General features: G+C 42.1%; 1 protein-coding gene across 2 annotated transcripts in view; it reads left to right on the top strand.

Annotated features, from left to right (window-relative positions):
• The window catches only part of arhgef10la (Rho guanine nucleotide exchange factor (GEF) 10-like a), a 99240-nt gene that overhangs the window by 11669 nt on the left and 64420 nt on the right, over positions 1-23151 (top strand). Inside the window, exons 4-17 of one of the 2 annotated variants that reach the window (XM_044023705.1) lie at positions 3098-3294; positions 5095-5190; positions 5287-5417; positions 6651-6746; positions 7406-7514; positions 8374-8474; positions 8816-8893; positions 10088-10267; positions 11454-11570; positions 13891-13983; positions 15219-15389; positions 18678-18823; positions 19623-19795; positions 22853-22968. In XM_044023705.1, coding sequence (XP_043879640.1) covers positions 3098-3294; positions 5095-5190; positions 5287-5417; positions 6651-6746; positions 7406-7514; positions 8374-8474; positions 8816-8893; positions 10088-10267; positions 11454-11570; positions 13891-13983; positions 15219-15389; positions 18678-18823; positions 19623-19795; positions 22853-22968 — 1804 coding nt within the window. The remainder of the gene's footprint in view (positions 1-3097; positions 3295-5094; positions 5191-5286; positions 5418-6650; positions 6747-7405; positions 7515-8373; positions 8475-8815; positions 8894-10087; positions 10268-11453; positions 11571-13890; positions 13984-15218; positions 15390-18677; positions 18824-19622; positions 19796-22852; positions 22969-23151) is intronic. The other variant, XM_044023707.1, reaches the window with a different exon arrangement.

The raw sequence follows: 23151 nt of genomic DNA, 5'->3' as shown, positions 1-23151 counted from the left end.
GAAACCTCTGCTGATATTTGACTGCAGGGTTTGGATTCCTGTGAGTTTTCCTGTGCTGAAAAACGGGGGCCTTCGTTTCTGCACAGGTGTTGGCATATTGTGTCTGCCGTGTGCACATGTGTGTGTTTGTGTGCGCGATGGTGTCAGCGAGAGGTCTTGGCAGTTTCTCATACAGGGAGAATTCTGCTGAGTGCACATTTCCACTTCAGTCAATCGTTTGCCTTTCACAAAAGGAGCTATCAATAGCATTTTCCACCATTGAGGTGCGAGTCGTTACAGCACATCCACCAGGTCTGTCAGTAGGTCCAGGAAAAAATGGCCAAAATTACCTCTAAAAGAACACTTTTGTCAACACTGCAATGACGGCACATTAACGTGTTACAGAGATTAGGCCAAAGGCAGCATTTCTCTCCTGTGACTTTAATGCACACTTCAGTGTCTGATGCTAAAATCTACTTCTGTCCTTGATGGATTGTTTTAATTAAATGTATCGCCTCACCCTCAGCAACTAAGAGATTACCACAATGGGTACCATGACAACGTGGCATGCATGTGTCTGTTTAGTGCACGCAGAGTAAGAGAGCAAGAGCTTTCTTCACTTTACTTGCCCCCGCTGAAGTAGCTTTTTTTTGTTTGCCGTCACCTTTTTAATCTACTTAACACAAATGCTCCTGTGCAGGATGAAGCGTGCACAGTGTGCTTATTTTTCACAGCCAATTTTTTTGAAGACCCCTCACTTTAATGCAATTTCCTCAAGTGTGAAAGCCAAGGAAAACAGTCGTACTGTACAAGCATTAAAGTCAAACATGCACACAGATATTAAGAAACGTGCCAAATGTGCCATTCAATTTGAATGGGTGAGAAAATCTGTATCTGGAGGGACTTGACCGTGAAGAGAGTGCAGTTGTTTATGGATGGATTTATGACCTGAGGACAAACGGAGTTCCATCAGTCTGGTCAGCACAATGCTTGTGCAGTTATATGCCCAGGAGAGACTGGGGGCAAATAGGTAGTGATATGTCATGCAGCGCTTCCCTGGCACAGTAACAAAAAGGAATTGAAAACAGTGTGAGATTTGCATTCAGGCAGCTTCTACTTGAGGCTGTGCGATGCCTCGGGCTATGTCGTTTGCATTGAAAAATGATTCCCGTGTCTCTCCCTGAGCTATATGTCTCACTGCGGCTTAAAGGCACAGATTATTTGTGAAGAGACATGAAAAGATATGCGCGGATTGATCGCGACGCCGCTCAAACCACTCACATTTGACATGAATGCACACGGTGAGCATGAGTATGGACGTCGTCCACTTTTTTCCACACGCAAGTCGTTTTAATGAACAGAGACAAGTTTATTGTCAGTAATGTGTCGACAAATTGCTCCTTATTTTGTTTTCATGTGGGTGCAGATCATTTGGCTCTTGAACACTGAGATGAATGATTCAGTATCACTTGATACCACTGTAAAGTACCTCTAATGTGAGTCTATATGCATTTACACTATCATATAGTTGAATTATTCTAATGATAGTCTTTTCTATCAGTGTAGGTAATGCTTTCCTTTCTGCCCAACACACTGTTTCCCTGGTGTTTTATTGTGCACTACATTTAGGTGCTTTCAGGTATTGATTTATTTGTCTGCCTTTTGCTAAAACCATGACATTCAATACCCCATTATGACAAAGAGAGAGAAACAAAGTTTTCTCCTCGCTAATGTAGCAGTGCACTGTGGATACTTGATGTCGAGTGATTTTGGAATTCATTTTAGAATAAGGGCACATCATGAGGAAATGTGGAGCAAGAGAGCAGACGCATCGGAACACTCTGCACAAGGGGAGATAACGGCTTGCTGTTATGTTGTTGATGAATGCACTTCTGTTCCCCACGTTGATGAAAAGTAAATCCACACGGCTGCTTCTCCAGCTGTAAAAGAATTACAGACTTTTTCACACATTACTTTCCGGACATGTCATGTTTGCCTGCGAGTTGCCCGTCACTGTGACTGACTGATGGTGCTGGCGTTATAAGAACTGCTGAGGTGTTTAGCCGAGGGACAGATTTAATTAGAGTAAATGGGGCTCTCCTACAAGATGGATCCTGTCATATTATTAGTCGAGAGGAAGAGAACCATCCTTCACTGGCAGCATTAACCCAGGCCAATGTGATAGCTATGTCAACAATATTTTTCCCCTGTGATGTCAGAGTCTGTTTTTAATAACTGGTTCAGTGCATGTTTTCACACAAAACGTCAGTAGTGATCAAAGTAAGCCACGGGCATGACAGATAATGATTTGTTAGTGCTCAGGGGCAAATTAAATAACACGCAGTCGTTCTGATTATATATATACTTTTTTTTTATACATGGCCTGGCAAAAAATGGCTCCCTCAATGTGCGTAATTGGCCACTTAACGTGGATAATTGGAAAATGTGGCACATATTGCTGTCATAAATAATGACCTAAAAAACAATCCACCTTGTAAATCTGAATAATTCCTGGTTTTCGGTTGCACTAAAGGTCGTGTGTGAGTGGAAAAAATTCACGATTGAAGGATGCGTAAAGCCTCCGTGGAAAAAGTAACAGAATAACAATAATCCAGTCTTCAGAGAGATCATACCTCACCTCCACCAATGCAGAACGACGTTTCAATGTGTCATTTGGTGATGTAGTATGTCATATGAGGATTCAGTCGGTGTACAAAATCCACAACCACCTAGTTCACATATAAAAAACAAGCTTGTATTATTAGTCACATGATGAAATATACATGATGCAACAGTTAAACACCTGGTTGTTTGGCCCCTGCCATCACTTTCTATCGAATTTAATTGAAATCAATAAATTGGTTTTGACATCGCTCTGCTGGGCTAAATGATGCACATCTGCCAAAATGGAGAACATAATAATCTGACAGCAGCAGCAGCATGTGTTCTGGAAGTTGATGGGGAGTTTGCGTTTTGCATGCTTGGATGGAAAATAACTATTTCAACCCCCACCTCCAGCCACACTCTGCCTCCCCTTCCTCTCAATGAAATGAACTTGTAATGAGGCACTCAGCACTCAGTGTTAGTTTAACTGTGCTAATGTTTGGGTACCTTCCAGGGTCTCGACAGCAGCAGCAGCAGCAGCAGCAGCAGCAGCAGCAGCAGACAAGCCCAGCACACCAGCAGGTACTTCTGTGGGAAAGGAGCTCTGTGGGCTTCCTGTGGCGCCGTCAGCTGCACAGACGCCGGCTGATGCGGCAGACCACGAGAAAGAAACTCTCAAGGAAATCTCAGACTCCAGGGACGCCTCTGAAGGTACGGCGCTGAATTATATTTACAGAGAAGTGATGCACCTTCATATTGAAGATCAAGTCCGGGTTCAATTTCAGAGCAGACAGATTGAACTTAAGCCTTTCCTTGGGATTCAGGCTCATTCCACCTCTGTGTTATAGTGTTCACATCACGAACAGACCTGATAGAAAACTGGGCCCCCAGAGTCGTGTAAACAGTACTGTGCACCACACCATAATGACACTGGCAAAATAAATTGTGCACCGGCATTCTGTCTGTTCGTGCTGCACGTTGCATCTGTTGACCTTGATCAAAGGTGACAGGAACACCATATTGCAGACTACCAGCCATCTTTTGCCTCATTGATTTCTACGGTTAAAAGAGATCAGACACACATATGTAGAGACAAATGTATTCCTGCAAACACACACACACACACACTTCTATTCATACAGCTTACACAGGCTCATGTGCACATATTCCCTGCCATGATTTGATTTTTACACAGACATGACACAAATCCAATTAATTCTGGATGAGGATCAATAGGGAACCATTTCCATGAGGGAAAATTGCTTTTGGATTTCGACTCAGTCAGCAGTGCTGCTGTTATTTGAAGGTGGCTCAGAAATGAGAAATGTAAAGGAGCCCTGCAATGCTGCATGACACTTTTTCATGTCCCACTCCTCTGATGTATTTCCATACATGCACACAAAGCAAGCCTCTGCAAGATAAATGACAACTTTTGCGGCGATATTAATGGGATGTCTTTCACAATGCTAAATTTGATGTGCTTTTTTTAGCATTTGACACCATGAGGTATTTTACACTTCTATTAACCTTATGAAGGGCAAATGTGTTTCTTGTGGCGACAGATTCTGCAAGATTTACACGTTTCAATATGATCATCTAACACAGATTCCAAATACTTGACTATATATTTTTTAATGAACATTTGCAGGAAATTAGGACAAATTCATAATTGCACTGCATTTTGTATTTGCCTGCAGTGTCAGGATTTTTGCTTTAGGGAAAAGTTAAAGAAAAGTAAGAAAACATGGTGAAGAACTTCTGGTTTAACACATTTGAAATAACAAGCCGTATTCCCGTGAGGTTGGGCTGCTTTGCAGATTTGCTGATAGTGAAACTCGTTGTTTTTTCCCCCTCGATTCTGAATCCTTTTTGAATGCACAAGTGAGGGGAAGCGAACGCGATATAAAGAACATTTGTGTAGTTAATCCTGTTTTGAAGAAAGAAACCCGCGCTCTTCGTTCGTCTCCTGGATGTTGCCCCAAAGTCATTTCAAATGTTAGCTTTGGCGCTGCCGATTAATCCGTGACAAAATACACATCTCCAATCAGATTAATTGAAAACAGGGATTGTTGCTGTTCAGGGATTAGGAGAAAGTGTTGCAGACAAATCACGGTTTAAAACCAAATCAATAAAGCTCACTGAGCTAAATTAGCCTGAAACGCTCTCAAAGCAGTTAATGACAAATGCTGTCGAGTGCAGAGATAGAATGGGTCAATAGCTCAAACAAGCTGTATGCAATCCTGAGACGTCACATGGACAAAGCCATTATGGCAACATGACACAGACAGGCCCAGTCTCCCTGGGATGACGTGTAAATGGCAATGATACAATGATTATGATGAAATATACAGTATGTGAACATCTTGTCTATTCTGCTTTGCTAAAAAACGATTCAGAGGATTGTGCATTTGTTTTGGGGGAGGAAAAGAGATAAAAGGCAGACGACTGACGCCACTGGTCTTCTATTTAAAGAAATCTTTGTCGACTTTTGGTGACACTTTTCTTTATCAGCGGCGTGTTGGGTAGATGTCGAGCCACAAACGACAGCAGCTTCCGAGGTGATCTATGACGATGTTCCCAGTGAGGATCCCCTCTCTCCCGACGAAGGTTAGTAGCTATGACAGAATTATGTTTGTTTAGGATGCTGTGGTCGTCCATGAATCTTGTTGTGGAGCTACTGACATCAAACGTTTTTTTTTGCAGATATGATTTATGAAGATGTTCAGACTAGAAGCAGTGGTCCTTTGAATGCAGACAACGGGTGGAGCTCCAGTGAGTTTGAGAGCTATGACGAGCAGTCTGATAATGATGCCAAACCACCTACACGGAGCAAGGTAGCGTGTGTGTGTGTGTGTGTGTGTGTGCGTGCGCATTCCTGACGTTAAACATTATGTCTTTTAAAATAAAGCATCACTCCAGTTATCCTTCATTTTAAAAGACATCCTGACCATTCAGGTTGTTTTGGCTGGTTTTCAGCACTTACAAACTAATCTAGGAGAATATTTCATCTCCAGATGCTCTGGGTCAGTTGTCTTTATTAATGTATAGAACTGGAAAGAAACTATAAAGTGCATGAAAAATAGATAACAGTCTGTCAGGGCCTTATACTTTCATTGTGAAATGAAGGTAAACAGAGGCATTTCTTTTCCAAAAGCCTCAGATCTCCTTTGCCGCTGTCTGTACATCACTGTGTCTGCTGCAGCACGTCTACAGAGAGTGGGTCTTCCACATGATGGCACTGTGTGCACATTAACATTGTGCTGCGTTTTCCTATAGACATCTCCAGTCTTTAACATGCACGCAGTGATGCAGGCTTTGGGAAAAGTTTGGAGTCGTACTAATAAAAAAGTATTTTTCTGAACTGAATCATTATCACTGTTTAGACTTATTCCGACCTCACATTTCTTTTTTTTAAAAAAAAAAACGTTTTAGTGGCTTATTCATAGCATAACTGCACTGTAATTTAGGAAGATAGAGATTAAATGCGTTGACAAAAAAAAGGGAGACCAATGAGGAACAAAATGCTTGTTGCGATGGTATAAAAAAAAAATCGTCGTTCCATTTAACTACAGTCGGTTTTAAAGAAATCCCACCGCTGTTCTCTTTGTACTTTCCTTGGCCATGGAACAAAAAAAGGTCGGATACTCTGGTTGAACAGCTAATAAAGAAATCTTGACGATTAGGGTCAGTGAGCACTTCTCAGGAATCCTTTATCAAAAGCACACTGGTTTCCATTCGTCTTGCCTGATCAATTTTTCACCAAGTGCTCCTGAAGTTCTCCTCTTGTTCAGTTGGGGAGAGCTGTGACAGGGTTTGCTTCTTTAATAATTGCCTGCACTCCTCCATAAATCAGCGGCCATTAGCCTCATCAAGCATTATTCCTTTGACCAAAGCAGTGCTTTGACTCTTTGTGCTTGTGATTAATTCCCGATGTTGAGTAGCTTGTTTTTGCCTTCCATTTCCCTTTTCTATTTCCTCTCCACTATTGTTTTCCCTTCTCTCTTTGCCTCTTGTGGTTAAATGCGACCTGCGCCCATGCCCCGCCTGTCCCTCTCCAAAACCTTTAGCTGTCTCCTGATGTGCGCCGGCTGAGGGAACAGTGTGCCAGGACCAAACGTGAACTGGCCATGAGACTGTCTGGCAAACACAACTATGACATCAAGGTATATTCACAGCAGCGATATCACACCATTCATTCGAAGAGCTCCAAGCTCTCTGCGAGATGACCGCCACAGAAATCACTGCACCGTCCTCCTCAGCTTTCCTTTTCTTTTTTTAGTGTGACTTTCTCTCGAGACGTGTGTCGTGCTCTCAGTCTCTTCCTACCTACTTTTATATGTAGACACATTTATGGGACACATTAATTATTTAATATCATTCTGCATATTTACTTCCAATAAACACCGCTCCGACTTACCCTCAATTAATGACCTACTTTCCCGAAGTAGCATCATTTAAAAATACTAATACCCTGGGTGTGTTCTGGGTTTCTGGAGTCTGGTTGCAGGTCGTCTGTGATGCTCAGGGTGGAGTTTGTGGTCAGCTAAATTCCCCCACACTGAGCAACGCAGCACTGCGACTCTGATGTGGAGCTCACTCTCTTGCCATAATCTCTCCATGATTTGCTCATAGACTTTGTGATTAGAGGCTGTACAGTGACCCACAGGGAGCCGCAGATGTTGAGATTCTTGATGAGCCCAGTGAGCGCCACTTCTCTCATCTCGCTCCAGAGGAGCACCAGAGGTTAGAGAGTCTCCTCAGCATGGCACATGCCCCGGGCTCTAACACCCGCTCGTTGTTTCTGTCTGCTCCTTCCAACCAGGTTCAACAGCTCATGAAGGCGGCGAAAAGTGGGACAAAGGATGGACTTGAAAAGACCAAAATAGCCGTCATGCGAAAAGTTTCTTTCCTGCAGAGAAAAGATCAGCTAGGTAACGCAGAGAAGTCTGAACATTCCTCTATTTTCTTTTGCATTTAAAGTTTGCGTTGTGTTCCTCCATACTGAGATATTTTGAATTAGAGGCTTTTGTGTAAAACTAGCTAAGCTATAGTAGACTGAATGAAACACTTTTATGTCAACTTAAGTCCTTCTCTGTATGCGCAGAGCAACACTTATACGTTCTGTCACCGGAACCCTTGTCTCACAGAAGATTAGCTTCATCAATGGCGTATTGAACGAGTCCAGCGCTGCTATTTTTAGACGTTCATTGAAGGAGATCTTCATGGCGTTATAGCTCTTTTCCAGCGATCCTCTGTTATCATTCTACTCTCTAATTGGAATGGTGAACGTATGTATTATGTATATATCTTCACTGCGGAGAAGTAGCTTTGTTTTTTTGTTGTTTTTAAAATGACTTTTTGCCAATGCAGAGAAGAAAAAGTGCTGGGGGTGTGTTTTTCCCCGACACATGTCTGCTTTACACTTTCAGAGATACAGTAATGTTTTGAAAAGTTCTTTTTGGAAGACTCTCTCTCTCTCTCTCTCCCTCTCTCTTTCTCTCTCTCTCTCTCTCTCTCTGTCACCCCTCTTGCTTTCTCTCTCTCTCTCAACATCACTCTTTTCAGAGAGTGCAGAAGTCTTTTTGTATTTTATAGGTAATAAAGTTTGTGTGTCGCAGTGTGTCTCCAGCTGCAGTGAGATCTGAAGGTTGCCTTTCTGTGCTGTTCCCTCTTTGACTCATTCCCTGTGTACACACACACACACACACACACACACACACACACACATTTGTTGAGTTGCTCTTTTTAACCTTTCTGTATTTTGCTCTTTCATTTCTGACATCTCTGCAGAAGAGGAGGATGATGCAGGATACCTGGATGTGGCTGTGTCAGAAGTGAAGCATCCACCGCCACAACTGTGCCCCATGCCAGACGGACTCACCAGCCACCAGGTGCACCTGACAATTATTGCACATATTACATTTCATCATCTGAATACCATGTCACACATTTACGCTGACCTTTTCTTCATGCTTAAGAATAAGTTTTTCTTTACTGTCCTGTTTTAAAAAGCAATGATTTTGTTAAGTCTTAAGAGTTGCTTTTATGTCACAGGAAAAAAACACTGATTCATACTCAGATGGGGACCTTGTTCACAGAGACCTGCTGCTCTTTGAGTGTTTTTCTCTTGATTATAGTGCAGTCTGTGCTTAACTGAAAGGATACTTGCACACTGCGTCCCCATCGTGTCCTCTTAGCATCAGATTTCCTGACTGGTGTGTTGCCTCGGCAGGTTGTCAGACGCCATATCCTTGGCTCCATCATTCAAAGTGAGCGGAGCTATCTGGAGTCCCTCAGAAGAATCTTGCAGGTGAGTTGTTTAGTCCCTATTGTCCTCCTCTGTCACATGCAATGTCTTCACCATTTAGCCGTTCTAAATTACACTGAAAGGAGAAGTGGTAATATCCATCAAATTACAGAGGTGTCTCGGCATAAATAATCCTGATAAAACAACTGTCCTCATTTCTGTGGCATCGTGCTGGTGCAAAGAGAGAGTGACTGTCAGGCTTGCACAGGATGGGGCACGGAATCTCTTTTTTTGTGTGTGGAAAAATGAGACTTGTTATCAGTTAATCACAAAAAAAACAAGAGGAGCACCTACTGAAATGCAATCAGCAGCAATCAATGGCCAGTTCAGGCAGAGAAAGATCTGTCACTGTCGGGGATATTATGTGCTACATTTGCTGTTGAGTGATTGCGCGCAGCGTCGGGATGCTTTGCTCTTTTCGTCCAGACGAGTGCGACGTGTTTACAGATACAGTGGATGCATAAAAAACAAAAAACAACAAGCAAGACATGAAAGGTCACGAGTGCAATTAGACAATGAGGGTTGTAACTTTCACGTCCCTTCTGTCAATGTATTTCTCGTTTAAAAAGACAAAACAAGCAAAGCATCAACGTTCAGATTGATTTTTTATTTTTTTCTTCTGCTAAATACTGTTCTCATCTGTCGTGCTTTTTCTTTTTTTTATTTAAACACTATCTGTACTTCAGCATGTTCGGATTCAGAGAAGTCATGTTTACTGGGTTTCCATCTACAAAGAGCTTGTCAACACATTTCTGTAGGCTATGCTAATATCCCCATGTGTGCTGACTGAAGAATCACTCAATGCCCCTTTCAACACGTTGCTTTTGCATCTATAACTCTGCTGGGAGCTTCTCTTTGTCATTATTATTCTGGCTTTTATGATTACAAGTCACCTTGAGTTCTGAGCACGCTCGCTTGTGGCAACCGCTGCTTTATGGGTGAATCCTCTGGATTGATGCGCTTCCAGGCAGCATGACTACATTTCTTCATTATCCACCATTCATAGAATATTTGTGGGCTTTCACACAGTTGTCTATTTGTACTGCTGAAAACGAGACGTGGACTTCTGACTCATTTGAAACCCATATCCACAAGATTCACACACTCACACATCTCAGGCATCTGTATATTCATAATACGCTGATATTGTATATGTATTTATATGTATGTATATAATTTCTCTCACAATCTCACCAGGAATACCATCGACCACTGATGGAAACGGAACCGCGCATCCTGAGTCCGAGGAAGATCCGGCCTATTTTTTTCCGAATCAGAGAGATCACGCAGTGCCACTCCATGTTTCAGATTGCACTGGCGTCTCGAGTGGCTGAGTGGGACAGCAGCGAGAAAATTGGAGACTTATTTGTGGCCTCGGTTAGTGTGCATGTTTTCCATGTGTGTCTTCACGTGTGTGTGTGTGTGTGTGTGTGTGTGGAACGCATTTGTGTGCACTCTCTGTCTCGGTGGGAAATGCAATCAAAGACTTAGATTCCGGATAGAGGCGCTCTGTGTTTTTTCCTGGTATTTTGTTTTATTTACTTTAGAACACAATTTCTGCCACCAGTGTCATAATGAGCTACAGGTTTTTGATTGAGCAAACAAGGATCGTTTACCCCAAACAGGAACACAATTATGGTTCTGATGAAGCTCCCTGGCTACCCCTGTCTACACATTTCCAGTCCCCAGTAAGACTGTTGTGTTTGAGTTTGCTGTTGTGAGTCTCTGAGTCTCTGCAGTGTGCTTGTCCATAAGGTCCACTAATTATTTGCCCGTTACAGTTGTGAATGTTGGCTGTTCCATTGGTATCTTTGGACTTACAATTGACGGTAGCTCAGTGGTAAGAGTGAGTCGTCTTTCAGCTCGAGGGTTGTGGGTTTGAGTTCCGGCTCCGCTTGTCTACATGCCGATGTGTCCTTGGGAAAGACACTTAACCCCACGTTGCTCCTGGCGGCGTGTGAATGGGTATGAAAGATAAGTGATAGAAACTGCGCTGCATGAAAGTGTGAGTGAATGGGTGAATGGCAAAAAGTGTCGTGTAATGCAGCGTTGAGTGGTTATCAAGACTAGAAAAGTGCTATATAAATACACACCATTTACAATCAAAAGACCTCACTCACCTCACTGAGCTCCTCTTTTGTCATGTGGCAAAGGACGATATCTGCACCTGTGGGGCTTATAAGAGCCTTCATGTGATTTGCCTGGTGTGGGCTTAAATGAGGAGAGAGAGAATAAATGTCTATCACACAACACAAATGCTCGCTGACCTAACCTTGTAAATGGCTCATGAAGGGTGCCGCAGTAACTGCGACGGTAAACAAACCAATTTTTTAAAGCACTATACTTAAACGGCCATTTGCTAGCCTTCCTTTACATTGAAATGACTCACCCGGCAAACGGGATGGTTAGCCAGACATTCAAGATGTCAGAGGAAATGACCAGATTGCGTTTGTTGACGCAAGTGTAAGGACAACATAATCAAACACGGCAGAGCAGCAGGCCTTATGATTGTTGGGGCTGTTGCCGCAAATTCAGGTGATTATGCATGCTTCTGTTTCCACAGTTTTCCAAGTCCATGGTGCTGGACGTGTATAGTGAGTATGTGAACAACTTCACCACTGCAATGGCTCTCATCAAAAAAGCGTGCCTGTCCAAACCGGCTTTCCTGGACTTCTTAAAGGTGAGGTTTTGGTTTACTAACAAAAATGACTAATATTTACTAATTGATATTTACACTGAATTCATGGTTTGATGCCTAATGTTCTAATAATAATTATGAGTAATAATCACTCAGTGTGACAGCATCTGTGCTAGTTGACCCTGGAAATGTCGAAGGTGTCGATGGCAGTTATTCTGAGAATGTGACAGTTACTATCATGTACAGTCGTCACATGTTTCTCTGAGCTCCTGAAAGCTTGCAAAGCTTAATTACAGATTGGTTCACATGAAACAGACATGGCCAAACCTCTGGTTAATCTCTGCACAGCAGCTATTTTGATACGTCTCAGTGTGTGAATTCTGGTTCACTCTCAAACTATCCTAACTTACATGAACTGAGTAACACCCATGCTTTTCCCACTAAAATATTTTATTCCACAACTACACAATAAAGATTTTTTATTTTTTTCATTTTTTCTTGCTTATAGTTGACATTTTAATCAGTGGTTGATAACAACAAAACATTCTGCTGAGGTGCATAGACGGTGCCAAAAATGATTTGAAGGAGTTGAACAATCCTCCGAGTGGTCACCATTCATGCACGAGTACGTACCTAGATCATTGAGCTGTAATGTTGATTTATAGAAACAGACCACCAGCTGTGCGTGTTACCGCTGATAACATGCGTCCCTGTCCCTCTGTTGAAAGGTTCCTCTGTCTGTCCCACTGACTGTTAACTCTCATTCTGCCAATGTGAAGACAAACCAAACAACTAATTGGCATGAAATGATCTGGGTGGGCACAGGCAATATAAATGATAGAATTAATTTTTTAATAAAAAACTATAAAGGAAAATGACTACAAGGAACACTTTGAGGACAGAGTCTTTTGAAGGATGAGTCTCAGTACAGTAACGATGAAATGTGAGGGCTGCATAACAGTGAGTTTAGTGTATGTCACTTTTTTTTGTTAAATAAAACCACCACACTCACATTTTAATGCAAGGAACAGCGGAGATAGATGGAAAGAAAGACGAACGTATTACTTGCAAATGAAAATGATCTGTGAAATCCTTCACATCTTTCAGAATGATCAGACTTTTGTCTTCATTGTCAGGTTTGCTGTTATTCTGCCAGGTCTTATATTTGCTGCCTGATTGTTTGCCTCCCCGGCAGAAACCTTCCTGCTTGGTCGTGCTTTATTACGAACGCGTCCCTTTTGGCAGTTGAGTGTTTGACAATTGTCACTATAATATACTGCACTGAACTATGTGCTGAGGTGTCACTGTATCCAATTCTGTCATCATCCATCAGCTAAGGATATACGTTGCTGTCTCAGGGATATTTTCCCAATTTGTTTTGAATTAAAAATAAAAGACATTGACCTTTGAAAAAAGATTCCGTTTTAAAGGTTCAGTGTGTTAGCATTAGTGATGGGACTGCAGAACTCTTTCACTCACTAAACTATTTTATTGTAATGTCAATATGCACTTATATAAATGCTGTTATGGGTTGTGTATTACTTTTTTGCCAATAAACCATCCTAACTCTTACAAACTGGACGTTATATAAATATAATACAATGGTTTTGAGCAAAAAGATGAGATTGGCTGTTTCTGAACTACAAATTTAGGCTAGATTATGATTTAAGGATGACCAAATCTCAGGCAGCATCTACTCATACCAGAATATAATTGCCCAATTTATTTTACAGCAGGATGTGTAAATTAAAATTGATATTTAATCTCTTTGTCATCTGAAAACTGAAGATTATTTCATTAATCCTTAGTCAAAATAACTTTATAATGTCATCAGTCTCGGTAGTATAGTGCATCATGTTATAATCGAGCTAATCTCAAGTTCTCATTCACTCGTCATCTCCATGTGACTCTCTTTGTTTCTCAGTGTTGCTTTGTTTCGAAATCGTAGAGCGTAGTCTTCAAAGTTTCAATTGTCCAGCCTTTACGATCGTATCACGCAGTACGTGTATTGTGAAGGTGTCCAGTCGCATGTTTTAATGCATATGGGATTTCCATGTTACAGACTTGACAACTGTACTGAAATAATATATTCCCCTCACTTGCAACTGCAGTTAAAACATTGCCTATGACACTTGAATCTCCTCTCTCATACTTTCATGTTACAAAAAGACCCTGATTTCCATAACTTACTCGCCCACTCTCGCCTACTCGTGGTCTATAGAGCCTTTTGACAAACACCTCTTTTAGGAGGAATAATGTTGCTTCCTCATAATGGCCTTTCTGTGCAACAATCCTTTCTTTTTGTGAAAGTGCATGTTTCTGTTTAATTGTATTTCTTTTTTTCCTCTCTTTTTATCTCCAGAAGAAGCAGGCATCGAGTGTTGATCGGATTACTCTGTATGGTCTAATGGTTAAACCCATCCAGCGATTCCCTCAGTTCATTTTGCTCCTACAGGTATAAACTCTTGTTTATATAATATGGCTCTTTATTTCATTTGTTTTGTGAAACCCTAAAACACTTAAGGTATGAGAAACAGTCAAAGACCAAACAGCACTTTTACTAATAGTGTGGGTGTGCTTTTAAAATACAAAAAAAAAGAAAAAAAAGAATACAAGATGTCTCAACTTCTACTTTCCCAAAACTTTTACATACAAGTACCAGCTAGTCACATCAGCTTGATATCCTGCCTTCTCCACTTTCTATTCTGGGCAAAGATTTGGATTTGAGCTTGACTTGCTGGATCAGCAGCAGCAGCCCATTTCATCCCTCAGTAAGCATTGATTATCCATGAATTCAAAAGATAAGTTATGAATGTGAATCAGGCATTTTCTTCCAGCCTAAATGCCGGACTCCAAAGAGGAAGTGTATATGTTAATTCACATACTGCTGCCAACTAGAGCTGCAGGCGCTGACCCACAGAGATCCATATCAAGATGACACAGAGCTTTCAGTGAGTCATAGGTGCAGGAGAAACTTAAACATTAATATTTACATGTTAAAGGGACGCCTTAACCCTTCAACACCTAAACCTGAAAATGTCGCTTATTTTAACCATCAAATTTCCTGTGAGTAAGTGTTTTTGCCCATTTTCCCAAAATAAATGTCAACATCTGTCAGGTATTTACAATTTACTGCATGTTAAAATAGTATATTAGCAATTTAAACTGAAGAAAACCCAAAGTTTTATTTAGAAAAAAACATGACAGTTGTACACGAACAACAGATTTTGCGTGATAAATGTGAAATGTGAACACTATAAAACATCTTTAATACAACATTTGTTGGAGTCTTTGTTTAAATGTGCAAAAACAGGCCAAGCTATGGAAACTATGTACAGGCGCTTTTCCACTTCTCTCCTCTCTGGTGATAAAGGCGCTGATTTGGAGGCTTAAATTGGAGGCTGTAATTACGGTAATGCAAACTGTCGTCTGCGATGCGCTCGGTGTTGAAGGGTTAAAATATTTGCATTTGTTGACAAACCAATGACACCGGCGAATTCTACCGCACCAGCTTACGTGATAGCATTTCATTAAAATCTGATGACATTGTTTCCTTCTTCAAGATTTTAGAAACAAAAACTAACCCAGAAAAAAAGTGTTTCAGTTTTATTGCACAATACAAAGACATGTACGACATTTTATTTCACCTTTTAAACATTGTTTTTTAATTCTCCTCATTAATCTCTTCAGGACATGCTTAAGAATACACCGAAGGGCCACGTGGATCGCCTGCCTCTGCAGCTCGCTCTGACGGAGCTGGAGATGCTGGCGGAGAAGCTGAATGAGCAGAAACGAGTTGCCGACCAAATTACAGAAACTCAACAACTAGCCCGCAGCGTCAGCGATCGGCTGCTCAGTAAGGTAACGGCACACACGTATTCTCCTTTGTGCAGATGTACAGTATGTATACATCAACTGAGCTCATTTAACTTCTCTGCACTGTTATCACTGTGAGAGAAACACCTGTATGACTAAACTGATATATGGCAATTGCTTATATCGTTTCCCACACATTAATCCTGGTAAGCATTTTCATTTAGAGGAATTATCACCCAGAAATGATGCCTATTATCATCCCCGAACAGTACCACAGCAATGGCAGAGACATTGCCTTTCCATTACCACACTGAAATGACAGTCTGCAAATCTGAATCCAAATGCTGCTCTGAATAAGAAAAATTAGGGGGTAAATGAGTCATTGAGTTGGAAACAGTAAGAGCGCTATCTCTCTCTCGTGCCGCCTCTCTCCCTCTCACTCCTCCTTGCCTCCCCACTCGTACGCTGATGCTCACTCTTCTGCTTTCTAGTCTTATTTGTGCAGAGGTGTGTAAGGCTACTCCTTCTCTCTCCACTTACAAACTCATGCTCTCTTTCTCTTGTGTGGCTGCGTCTTTGTCTGCCCTCCTCCATTCACCCCTGTCCCCCGTCCCCATTTTTTTATTTTTTTATTTCTCTCTATCAGCCCTTGCTTTCCAGGACTTTGAGATGAGCTGATTTGGCCAATCTCCCCGACTCCACACAGAATTCCATTTGCTGCGGTGACACAGTAGAATTCCAATAGGAAATCGTCTGCTCTATTGCCCCATAAGCATCCAATGAAATATTCATTGTTTGTCTCAAAGTATCTCAGTCACCAGAAGAGGACAGATAACAATGCTAGAGAGAATGGTTTTATTTTTTACGCACAATCACACAAACTTGCACACCTGACTCACACTTACACGTGCGCATGCCCCTGTATCCATCAATGCCTGCACTGTTTTGTTATGGCGGCCCAACCTCTTGCGGGAGCTGTATGTTTTTTTGGCCGCTTCATTTAGATTAACTTTGTGTGTTATGCGAGCCTCTGCCAAAACCAACAACAGATTGCCTGCAGATAGAACATTGTCCTCTGTGAAATGTGGTCAAAGGTGTTACTGCACTGCAGGTTGTAGAACGAACACAGCGGAGAGATTCATTATTCTCTTAAATGTGTGCCTTTTAAACAAACACAAATATCAAAGTAGCAGGATGTGAGGGCTTCACTTGGACATAACCTGCTGCTTGCAGCTTAGTGGCTTCACTAAAATTGTTACGAGCCTGGCCCTGGATTGGCGCAGTATGCATAAAACTAAAAGTATTGATTCAGGCAGCCATAAAAAAAAAAGCAGGATCAAAGTGATTAAAAAGAGCTTTGTGTTGCTATTTCCTTTTGCAGAACATATGGAACGAGTGGAAAGCACTGCGTTTGCCAACATACTGTCACACAAATGGATTCTGTGACTGTGTGTATGTGTTTGAGGGGCTGGACTTAGCACATACTGCAATTATAGACTGCACATTCCACATGTAAAATCTGAATCAAAGTTATTGCTCTCTTGAATTAAATCATTTACTTCATGTTTGAATCCTGATATTTTCTGCTTGTGTCTGCGTGGGTTTTCTCCGTGTACTCCAGCAACCTCCTACAGTCCAAAGTCAAGCAGCCTGTGAATAGTTTAATTGAAGACTCTAGATCAGGGGTGTCAAACTCATTTTAAGTATCGTTTTACAAAACATATTATGAACAACCTGAAATTTATTGAGAAAAATATTCAATTTCAACAATATTATGCCTAAGTGAACCATTTACAAATGTTCACAAATCCATTCTGGGGTGCCAGGATTGGACCCACTTGTGGGCCGGTTCTGGCTCATGGGCCATACATTTGACACCCCTGCTCTAGATTGTGGTATAACAATGGGTGAGGGTTTGAATCCATGAGGTAGTTACTATGATAAGGATTGATTATGTTGCACACGTGGTCCCATAGTTCAGTAACTTTTGCACCATGTGTTTCAAGGACCAAACATGAATTGCTTCATTTAGTTTAAGAAGAAACAAAAGTCATTTTTGCTCTGGTTTTTTAAATATTTGTTCCAAATGACATACAATTATATCACTCGAAAACAGAAACTAAGCAGAGGTTTATGTGTTTGATGAACTAAGGCTGAGCTGCAGGAGTGGATGAAGATGTAGATGAAGATGGATTTGCATATTCATGATCCTTTCATGCAATCATTTACAAGCTTTATTAGCTTTACCTCTTATCCTCTTAAGGGTCACGGGGGACTGAGCCAATCACTGTGGGGAAGATTGGGGAAGAGGCGGGGCTCAACTTGCCAGTCTGTCACAGAGTTGACAGCCATTCATGTTCAAAGTCACACCACCTTAACCTAACCTGCATGTTTTGGAAAACTGACATAGAACACATAGACATTATACACATTACACCACTGTGTCTTATAATTACAATCTGCTGAGGACATTCTGGGATTATAATTTGCTATAATTCCACTATTGATTCTAAGTGAACTTCTTCTAAATATGTTTTTTGTTGTTGTTCTGTATACCATTTATTGTCATCATCAACCTGCCAACTGAACTGTTTCCTGTAAGATATTATGAGTTATTTTTCCCCTGGATGATGCTGAGCTTCCCAGGCCCAGAGGCACTGAGGCAGCAAAGCCGCATGAAATCATGATGCCCCCTAAACCCTACTTTACCTTGAGACAATATTTTCATGTTGCTGTGGAGTTCTCTTTTAACACCACACACAGGGCTCGTGTTTCCTCCCAAACCATAGTTTCATCAGACCATGCGACGTATGTGTGTATGGTGTTTTTTTATGGCAGCTGCTAGGTGCATGTGTTTTCTGGAAACATGTGCATACAGCAAGTGGTCCTGTGTAGTTTCCCCCTGTGGTGGTGGAAATCATCCTGTTAACCCACCTGAGTCTGTTGGGACTCTGTGGCAGTGGTTAAGGTGAACTGTTAATCCACATCCCTGACAAAGCGGCAAAGAAGAATTTAGATTGACGGCCCCACTGAATTCAAGGTCGCCTTTCGTTTTGGCTGTTCATCACTTCAAACAGGTGCAGGGCGACGGTAGAGAGGATGTGCAGCGTTTGTCGGGGTACCCAAAGTTAACAGTTCAGATATTCTACAGTATATGTGTGTAAACATATGCAGACATCAAATGACCTTCAGCTGCATGAATGTACTTCTGCTAATCCCTGTTGAGATGCCAGTTCCTACAAGTCTGTATCCTCCAGGCACTGCACTCTTTAGTACTGGCCCTTTGTAATGCTGTCTCCTCTGCCTCTGATCTGATTTCTGTGTCCCTTTTAGCAACTGAATGCGGAGCAGGGGTCACTGGTCCTTTGTGAGACACTTATTGAGACTGTGTATGGCGATCGGGGACAAGTCCTGAAGTCAAAGGAGAGAAAGGTCTTCCTCTTTGATGATGTACTCATCTGTGCAAACATAAATGTCAAGTAAGTCCCACTTGTGTAGCAGACTGAGCTATATACCCTCGCTTTCAAGAATACTAAATAATGTGTCCATAATTCTCAGTTGGAGCATGAAGTTGTGTAAGTTTTAAGGAAAATTTGTTAAACTACACAGTTATTAGGAGGCACAGGGCTCTAATGTGGCGCCCCAGGTTTTTCAAAGATATTTTGGCGAACTGCATAGTGAAGAGAAATAGCTCTTCGGGGTTTTGGGCACTATCTGGAGTTGCAGGAGCTTTATCAGCATTACACAAATGGTAGAATGCCTAAATACAACTAGAGGAGCCTCAGATTACTGACATAAAACATTTTTCAGTTTCCTTCCAATTTATTTTCTGTGACAGCACTGCTGATCACATCTTTCTCTTTCCCCCCCTCTCTCTTGAGAGAAGTAAACAGGAAAGAGATTTTGTTTATTTTGCAAAGCTCCTGTCAGAGATGTCGCTTAAAGCTCTCTTCTTCAGCCTTCAAAGTAATTATTGCTCTGTCTCATTCAACTTAGAGTGTCCTGAAGTTGACTTTGTCTGCCCTCCAGGATCTTGACAAACTGATCACAATGTTGATTGTCTATGTGATTACAGGAATACATGAATAGCAATGAACTCCTCCTCACAGCTAGAGGTACAATTTGGTGGGGAACATGGGAATTTTTTTTATAGATTCTAATTTCCATTCCCAAGTCATCGTGGTGACATTTCAAAGGTTGCGTGTAGTGCTGTTAGCAGATTGCGGATGGGGAAGGGATTTAAATGAGGTTGTAATTTTACTTTCTGATCTCCACCAGGGGGCCACCAGACATCAGCAGCCTCGTCCCCGTCGGCCCCAAGTACACCATGAAGTGGAGTGCCCCTCTGCAGCAGGTGCAGGTTGTAGAGGTGGGCCAAGAGGGCTCTCAATGCAAAGATACCGTCTTTCAGCAGAGTGGGGCGAGGCGGCCAAGTGGTGCCTGCACTTCAGGTAAAATCCAAAAACACTGACCAGTCCTATCTGATTTCTTTCCCACATGTGTCACCTTAGTTAATCTCATCAACTGGATTGACTTGACTTTTCGCAGCACCTTCCTCTGACTCAGCAAGGCTAATCTGTTTCTGTTCTCCAGTGTCCCACTGAGGGGCGGAGATGCATTTGTGCTGTTTGCCACTCTGATTGAGGATGTGTTTGTGAGGAGGATAGTGATGACGGTCACTTGTTCCCATCTGTCTGGGGTGTTTTATCTTGGAGAGCGATATGGGGGAGAGAGAGCCCCCTGCTGCATCATCCCCACAGTCTCATTTCACTCTCTGATAGACCACAAACACATCTAGAGTAGAGTCATCAATCTGCAGAGATTATTCCTTCCCTTTCCAGGCCCAATTAGAGAGCCAGAAACAGTAGATAGGAATCTGTGGTCGAAACACTCGTTCTCGAACCTCGCAAAACTGCGGTGTATACAGAGCTTGACGAGATCCCAGATAAATGTGCCATGGGAAAAGGGAGATACAAAACCTTATCAGGATGTAATGGTACAGGCTTTTTAAACCTCCTGTTCCATGACTTAAATATTATTAATGGTGCCTTCTTCAGAGGTACCGTGTCATGCTCAGCAAGCGGCAACTGGCTCGAGAACTGGCTTGGATTCTTTCTGGATTAACTTTTTGCTGTTTTTTCCGAGTAGTTTGTGCTCATGTACTCACAACTTTGCTTTGCTCTACGGTTTGAGGATCATCTGAGGTTAGTGCTCCTGTCGCTCTTCCTGTTCTTGAGTCTAACTGCAAACATTATTACATGGTGCGTTTACCTTTATCATATACAGTAAATATGTGTTAACATCTGTTCCATATATTTCCAGTTTCGGCCCCTGTGATGTCATTTAAACAGGTGTAGATCTTGCTCCGCCTCTTTGCGGCTCACAGTAGAGTCTGTAGGACTGTTTGTTGGACCCTGATCAGACTTGTTATTAACATCCATCCTGAGTGATCTGATCATGGACAAATCTCACCAGGTAAAGGTGTAAAAAGTCCCAACTTGTCTTGAATGCGTCCCGCGTGTCCAGACTCCGTCACAGAAACCACATTGGGAGGTGGTTTGTGGACACGTGTTCACATTTCTCGAATGGATAAGAGACAAAGACCGTAGCTCATGTCGTCTGATCTGTAGCAGCACTGATCGCCATGTGATCTCTATTTCTAATGGTTAAACTTATGTGTTCAGATCACTGAGGATGGATTCTTATTCCAGTTCTCCCCCCTTGTCTCGTCCTGTGTCTCTGTTAGGCTGTCGCTCTCCTTCCCTGTTTCCAACACTCCACACACCTGCCAGATATGTGACATTTTCCTGAACGCCAGCTGTGCCAGTTGTTTACTCCCATACTGTTTTACCGTCATTCTGCCCTCATTACAAGTCCCTTATTGATGCTCCTTTTTTGACCTGTTATCACAATTGCAGGCTTTTGTTAGAAGCCCACCAGTGGGCCTTGGCTGTGGATCAGTCAAGGTTTTCAATTTAGGTGTGACAGCTGCATTGTCTTTAAATTCACTGGCTAGCATATCCGGCGCAGTAGCTAAATTGTCGACTTAGTCCACGGAAAGCAGGGATGGACTCTCTGAGCTCTGGACCTCTACGCCAGTGAGCTACTGTACGTGCCTGGTGGTTGCTGTGGATACCCATGTCTGAGTGTGAAAACCATATCCTGCCTCACCAACGGGATTACGCTGGATTACAACTCAGCACATTCACCTCTCGGGCTGTTGCCAGTAGCGGGCCCCAGAGGACCTAACAAATCTGAACCGAGGTCCAGACAATCGCTTCGGAGTGGACAAGTGGACATTGTTCTTGCGGTTTGCAACACACCCCCTTCATATTTGAATGTCTCAGCTATTGATTTTGCTGCACAGATGACAGATGCCATTGGCGGCTTGTGTCAAATATCCCAATAAACACACCGAAAGCCACAATGGAGCTTTTAAAAAGAACAACCCACTGCTCTTTTCTCAATGCCTTTCCTCTTTCGGTTTTACTCTCACTCCATTTATGCACGTGGCGAGACAAAAGGTTGCAGGTCCCCCTGGAGGAGCATGCCTCACTAAGCTTACCTACTGGCTCAGCTCTTCTGCTACTCTATTATGTAGCGACGTGACAGTGCAGGACAGCTATGGAGTAAAATCTACCAGCAGAATTTAATTAGGCAGTTCTTATGGAACCTGCTGCTGGGTAGATGTGGGCCAGGGGAGTGAAGTCTGAGCATGGCCGACAGGAAGAGACATAGATATCGATTCACAGCAGTGGGAGAGAGACTTTTTAAGGGAGCGGGCCTCAAATCGATGCTGAATTTTGCGTCTAATGAGACACCTGCATTCCGTTTGACTAGCAAAAGTGCATCATAGCTCCAAATAATAGTTTCTTCATCTTTTTTTTAAAATAAATAATAAAGTGACTCAGTTCAACAAATAATGATGAGTCCGTCTACACATCAAACCTGTTACAGGAGTTTCAATCTGTACATCCAAAAAAAAAAAAGAAATGTTGTAGTGTCGAGGGTATTTTCTTCATTTGTATGCGGTATTTTGCAATTAATCTCAAATTTCTCTGTGAGTTATCGCAAGTAATCTGATCCGCATGAGAAGTTGGGTCCTGAGGTTGCTGGCACACCTCATCATCATCATGTCACACTGTTGTTTATTTATTTCTTTCTTCATTGATTTATTTTCAAATTTAAGCTATAACAACCACCTCTCTGGGCACCTGCAGGGTGACCCTGTATGTGTGTAAGTGTGCAACATTTGCAATATTGCAGCGCACAAGTCTTTACTGTCAAGTCTGTACCAACTTCATCTTCTTTCCCACCGAGTTTATTTTACATGAGTCGATCCTAAGTGACCTATCTGGAAGTTTCAGGGTTTATGTTCTCTGCTATGGTTCTCCATTTTCCTATTTCCCGTCCTGTCTCTCCTATTTCTCGCATACATTTTGATGCCACTAGTTCATAAATATGCAATCAGTTGTCACATACACTTTGTGTGCTCCCCAATCTCATAGGTAAAGCGATCCTGGGCCCTCCACGTCTTTACCAGGAGCTTCAGGAACTGCAGCATGACCTCTCTGTGGTGGAGGAGGTCACTCTTCTGGTGGGAACGCTGCAGGGAACATACCAGGTAACAGTGATTATAAGAAAGTCATTTGAGGATATGCTCAGCTTAACAATAACATACTGATTATAATCGATATCTGTTCTTGACAGACCAAAAGTACGGTGGCCTGGAAGTGCAAACCGGTATTACGAAACTTGAAAATATGATATGTATAAATTAAATCTAATGCAGCTTTATTTGAATTTT

The sequence above is a fragment of the Solea senegalensis genome, linkage group LG4, assembly GCF_019176455.1.
Source record: "Solea senegalensis isolate Sse05_10M linkage group LG4, IFAPA_SoseM_1, whole genome shotgun sequence".
Lineage (NCBI taxonomy): Eukaryota > Metazoa > Chordata > Actinopteri > Pleuronectiformes > Soleidae > Solea > Solea senegalensis.
Note: the sequence above shows the minus strand (reverse complement) of the source record. Positions and strands in the feature narration are given on the sequence as shown.